This window comes from Bombus impatiens, unplaced genomic scaffold (genome assembly GCF_000188095.3).
Source record: "Bombus impatiens unplaced genomic scaffold, BIMP_2.2 scf_0296, whole genome shotgun sequence".
Classification (NCBI taxonomy): Eukaryota; Metazoa; Arthropoda; class Insecta; order Hymenoptera; family Apidae; genus Bombus; species Bombus impatiens.
The window spans coordinates 848,859-855,253 of NT_176715.1; the positions used below are offsets into that span (position 1 = coordinate 848,859).

At 35.1% G+C, this 6,395-nt stretch overlaps 2 protein-coding genes across 2 annotated transcripts; both read left to right on the top strand.

The window, feature by feature from the left end:
* Positions 1-2,539: 2,539 nt before the first annotated feature.
* LOC105680667 (SET and MYND domain-containing protein 4-like) lies at positions 2,540-3,312 on the top strand (the record flags this gene model as incomplete). Its single annotated transcript, XM_033320375.1, has 1 exon — positions 2,540-3,312. A coding segment is annotated over one exon (771 nt), but the record flags the coding sequence as incomplete, so codon positions are not given.
* A 376-nt stretch (positions 3,313-3,688) lies between these two features.
* Positions 3,689-5,560, top strand: LOC100742217 (SET and MYND domain-containing protein 4-like). Its single transcript, XM_024367121.2, has 3 exons — positions 3,689-4,437; positions 4,920-5,161; positions 5,303-5,560. The coding sequence occupies exons 1-3, from the start codon at positions 3,852-3,854 to the stop codon at positions 5,543-5,545; spliced, it is 1,071 nt and encodes a 356-aa protein (XP_024222889.1). The 5' UTR covers positions 3,689-3,851; the 3' UTR covers positions 5,546-5,560.
* The last annotated feature ends 835 nt before the right edge of the window (positions 5,561-6,395 follow it).

The window sequence follows — 6,395 nt, forward strand, 5'->3', positions numbered from 1 at the left end:
ACAAAGGGATGCTTAAGGGAAGACGAATTGCGTGGCAGTCGTCAACTGAGAGTCGAGTTGTCAGGAGTTGGTAGATTGTGAGTCGAGAGTTGAGTGCAGTGAAAGTTGTCGAGTTGTTACGAGTCATAAACTGTTATTTATGAATAGATCCATCTATCGATAAATTTATCATATAGAATAGAAATCATTGGAAATCCTAATTTCTAATATTTCAGAATAAATAATCCTATAATAATAATAGGTTTATTTCGTAAAAACTTCTGGAGATATCATTTAACGTTGCACAGAACAGTGGTGTTATCTTATATAATTTACAAATTCATCTACATAGCATGTAACTGAATTTACTTGTTCTACAGTTTCTATGGGAATTATAATTATCTGTAATCACATAATTTTTCTTGTGTCAGTATGAGTCACAGCATTTTTTATAATAATACTTTACAGCCGCACATATGGAGAATTGTATTTGCAAAAAAAAATTGGTATACGATATCTCCAGTGTGTGATACTTTTAAAAAATATTAATATCTCACATCATTTGGACATAACATATATGTGTGTGCATTTCATAGTATTGTCACATAGAATTATCAATAAATACACAAGAGTCGATGACGAAGCTACGATATATATCTCTTATTGTGTCATAGCTTCGTAATCAATCCCACCCTTGCGTATCTAATGATAATTCTATGTGATAATTCTATGAAATGCACACAATATATATATAAATATAGGAATGTTAAATAATAAGTAAGTAGAAAAGAGTATGATAAATACAATATCGTTGCACTCACACGAAATCGAATATAATACCGCGTTACGCGTATTCGTTTCTCACTAATTCTACGTCACAACAACACAACGAACTTCACTCGACCACGATAAATTCAACTCTGACAGCATTTTCCACCCTCATTTTTCCCTTAACAAACCTCGGTAACGCTTACAACAATCCTTCACAACATTAACATATGTTGACAACATTTATAAACAATTAACCCACACGCCACGTCCTTCCCTGACGTCACACCATCCCACATAAATATATATATGTATACGTACTTATATTCAGAATCAAAAGAGGTTCATTCCTCGGTGTGACTTGCACAACATTAGACGGTGATTAGTGCGGAGGAGTAACTGGGACATTTTTTTGTTTTGTTTTTAGTAACTTTTGCATCTTATCATGAATTCCTTCGAAGAGAGATTTGCATATTCGTTACATTTTGATGAAGCTAAATCAGATGAAGACCGACTAAAAAAGTGTATCGATCAACTGTTCGAGAAGCCTCTAATAATTGATGATACAAGATCCACAAATAATGCTCTACTGTTTCTTTCTTTGGGTGAGTACGATAACAAACGAAGATTATATCTCTTATATTCAGATCTTCTCTTAGTTTTGTACATTATACTTACTTTGGTATAAAATGTATTATGCGCATATTGCAATTTTTTCATTGCGAATTATATACAGATCGCATACGATCATAAACTTGGATCAAATTTCAATACCTGATTTGCAACTTTATCTTTAGAAATAGTAATGTTATTTAAAACACTGAAGCTTAACTTCTACGAATGAATTAAATATCTCGGCACGTAATACTCTTCATATTCGGACGAGATATCGTGCAATCGCAATGTCGTTCATGTTGACGTTTTAAACGACATATCTCGGATATCTTTTCGTTAGAAATTAGAATATCCAGCCCAAAGTCTCGGATAGAAGACAATTGGTAAGACACAGTCCGCTTATGAATATGAAGACAACTAACAATCGCTATTCACACTGATAGATCTAACGCCGCTTCGTCTAACGCTGATCGAGACTTCCAGGAAAAAGCTACGTTCAGAAGAAACAGCGTTACACGAAGCAATGTTAAACGCATCAACAAATTTATATATACTTTGATGTGAACCTTCCATTTCTAACAGTTTATAATTAAATTTTAAAGTATTCGTTTGCTTCGATCAAATGAAATTTCGTTCATACGTATATGCAATTGCATGATCATTTACTTCGAGATTGGCGTAAGTCCATTTTCCGTCGAGACGTTAACAATATATTAAGCGATGTAGGTCCATTCACGAGCCTGAAAAAAATGTTGGTTCAATCGATTCTAAAAAAAAAAAGAAGAAAACTGTGTGGTTAATGTAAGAGCTAACCGCTAAGTGTAGTAGTATGAATAGCGAAAATCGTAAACTTGAAAAACTCCAAAATCTGTTATTCGGAGTGTTAAATAAATGAATGTGAAATGTCGAATGAAAACTGTAGTTATGAATTTCAATTAGAAATGGAATACTACGCATCCGATGAGCGACGTTTGATTGTCATATTAAAACACATAGACGTGAGATATCTCGTCCGATGCGTATCGCGATTAGTCGGAAGAAGCTGAAACGTTATATCGAAATAAAACCTTTTGCAACATCTATTCACGATCCATTACAAGTCAGTTAGTTAACAAAGTGCGAAAATTCATATTTCCGAACACGTTAAAGAGAAAATAATCGAAGAATGCAGGAATAATATTCTTGTTTCATTTTTTCGCAAATAGCAAGTACAGCCAAATCGCGCGGGGATTATGATGAGGCTGTCAACTTTTATACGAAAGCATTGCAAGAGGTCTTCCCGTACTGCGAATTGTCTGCAATATTATACTCAAATCGTGCTAAGGCCTTGGGATGCCTTCAAATGTACGAAGAGAGTTTAATAGATATCGATAGGGCGATCGAAATTTCTACCAATACCGCATTAACTAAGCATTTCAAAGATACAAAAATGGATTTGGAAAAAAAAGCTTCTCGTCCGCATACGAAACAAAATAACAGAAATCACTTCGAGGATATACCATCGCTATCGCACAACGAAAATAAAGATATTCCTGGTATGAGCGATGCTGTTCGCTTGGTTCATAGTACAAAATATGGTGTAAATTTTGAAGCGACGAAACCCATCGGCACTGGAGACGTCATTCTAATCGAGAAACCACAAGTAACGTCTATCATTCAAACAGACGTTGATGTTGCACGTATGTGTTACTATTGCCTAAGAGATTACAGAGCATTACTTCCATGTGAACGGTGCAATAGCGCGCTATATTGTTCGAAAGAATGCCGTGCAAAAGCATACGAAGAATACCATCGATTTCAATGCAACTCTAAAAACTTCCCAGATGATGTTCAATTTGTAATAATCTTGCTTATGAAGATTACAGAAAACGGCGAAAAACTTGCAGAAGCCATTAAATATTGCGAGAAGCTCGATACTATGAGCTCAGGAAGAAAACTGTGTGGTTAATGTAAGAGCTAACCGCTAAGTGTAGTAGTATGAATAACGAAAATCGTAAACTTGAAACCTCCAAAATCTGTTATTCGGAGTGTTAAATAAATGAATGTGAAATGTCGAATGAAAACTGTAGTTATGAATTTCAATTAGAAATGGAATACTACGCATCCGATGAGCGACGTTTGATTGTCATATTAAAACACATAGACGTGAGATATCTCGTCCGATGCGTATCGCGATTAGTCGGAAGAAGCTGAAACGTTATATCGAAATAAAACCTTTTGCAACATCTATTCACGATCCATTACAAGTCAGTTAATTAACAAAGTGCGAAAATTCATATTTCCGAACACGTTAAAGAGAAAATAATCGAAGAATGCAGGAATAATATTCTTGTTTCATTTTTTCGCAAATAGCAAGTACAGCCAAATCGCGCGGGGATTATGATGAGGCTGTCAACTTTTATACGAAAGCATTGCAAGAGGTCTTCCCGTACTGCGAATTGTCTGCAATATTATACTCAAATCGTGCTAAGGCCTTGGGATGCCTTCAAATGTACGAAGAGAGTTTAATAGATATCGATAGGGCGATCGAAATTTCTACCAATACCGCATTAACTAAGCATTTCAAAGATACAAAAATGGATTTGGAAAAAAAAGCTTCTCGTCCGCATACGAAACAAAATAACAGAAATCACTTCGAGGATATACCATCGCTATCGCACAACGAAAATAAAGATATTCCTGGTATGAGCGATGCTGTTCGCTTGGTTCATAGTACAAAATATGGTGTAAATTTTGAAGCGACGAAACCCATCGGCACTGGAGACGTCATTCTAATCGAGAAACCACAAGTAACGTCTATCATTCAAACAGACGTTGATGTTGCACGTATGTGTTACTATTGCCTAAGAGATTACAGAGCATTACTTCCATGTGAACGGTGCAATAGCGCGCTATATTGTTCGAAAGAATGCCGTGCAAAAGCATACGAAGAATACCATCGATTTCAATGCAACTCTAAAAACTTCCCAGATGATGTTCAATTTGTAATAATCTTGCTTATGAAGATTACAGAAAACGGCGAAAAACTTGCAGAAGCCATTAAATATTGCGAGAAGCTCGATACTATGAGCTCAGGTAATGATAATTTATTAATTCGTAATTCTCTATTCCGTCATCATCGATATAAACATAAATGTGAATTAAAGTTACTAGCTTGTGCAGAGAAAGAACATACTCTTCGACGTTAATTCTTTTTTCTTTCTGTACTACTGTCTTGTATTTAAAGCTTCGTGCCAAATTTTGACAATTTCTCTTTTACTCGCAAGTGTATTTTATATATCCGCGATAGAGGCTCGACTTTATTAATAAATTGCGAATGTTCCAGCATTTACACAGAAATTAAACATACGTAATACAAAAAATGTACAGCATATTCAAAATAGAATTACCGATTGTAATATTTTAAGGGTGAAATAGACGTCGATTCAGTTTCTGTTTCGTTCGTTGTATTCGTAAGAGTGCGAACTTGCACGAACATCCATAATCCATCAATGAGGAAGAAATTTTGTATCGTCTCGTAACTTCGTCGTTAACAACATCGTTTCAATTTTTAATAGATTCGATGAAAGAATTTCGTACGATACGTGATAATTTGGGAGACAATTTGAAATCCACCCTCAATTTGAGTATATCGATGAAGGATAATGACAAGAAAAATGCAAGAAGTATATTCATATCAGCCTATATCGCTTCATTCCTACGAAATCAGACCAATTATATGCGGGGATACGACGATGTCTTAAGTATCGCTAAATTATTACTCCGATTGTTCTACATCTTCCATGCACACGCCTTTATGGTGAGTATCTAACAATTTTTAACCATTTCTTTCAAACCGCTGCGGTCAATATATGATTTTATAAAATACATGCTATAGTATGTAAGAAGTCGCTGATTGAATAAGTTTTCATGTAATAGCTACTAATCATATATTTTCCAGGAGGATATATCGGTTAACAAAGATAATGTAAATGGAGTTTACAATCTGTATTCCTTGCTTAGCTTGTTTCCCCACTCTTGTTGTGCGAATACAGTGTATTCGATACATAAAAATGGCGTGATAGCTGTACGCGCAACTAAAGACATCAAACCAGGTGAACAGGTAATAAATTTCGTCTTTTCGTTGCTATTAACTTGTGAAATAAAGATTTGTCTAATGAGGTGTTTTGCAGATAACTTTTAATTTTCTACGTACAAGTCGGTCCGCAACTCTCATAATCGAATTTATATCACGACAAATAGTCCTACAAGAAGAGATCTGGAGACGTCATTCTAATCGAGAAACCACAAGTAACGTCTATCATTCAAACAGACGTTGATGTTGCACGTATGTGTTACTATTGCCTAAGAGATTACAGAGCATTACTTCCATGTGAACGGTGCAATAGCGCGCTATATTGTTCGAAAGAATGCCGTGCAAAAGCATACGAAGAATACCATCGATTTCAATGCAACTCTAAAAACTTCCCAGATGATGTTCAATTTGTAATAATCTTGCTTATGAAGATTACAGAAAACGGCGAAAAACTTGCAGAAGCCATTAAATATTGCGAGAAGCTCGATACTATGAGCTCAGGTAATGATAATTTATTAATTCGTAATTCTCTATTCCGTCATCATCGATATAAACATAAATGTGAATTAAAGTTACTAGCTTGTGCAGAGAAAGAACATACTCTTCGACGTTAATTCTTGTTTCTTTCTGTACTACTGTCTTGTATTTAAAGCTTCGTGGCAAATTTTGACAATTTCTCTTTGACTCGCAAGTGTATTTTATATATCCGCGATAGAGGCTCGACTTCATTAATAAATTGCCGATGTTCCAGCATTTAGACAGAAATTAAACATACGTAATACAAAAGATGTACAGCATATTCAAAATAGAAATACCGATTGTAATATTTTAAGGGTGAAATAGACGTCGATTCAGTTTCTGTTTCCTTCGTTGTATTCGTAAGAGTGCGAACTTGCACGAACATCCATAATCCATCAATGAGGAAGAAATTTTGTATCGTCTCGTAACTTCGTCGTTA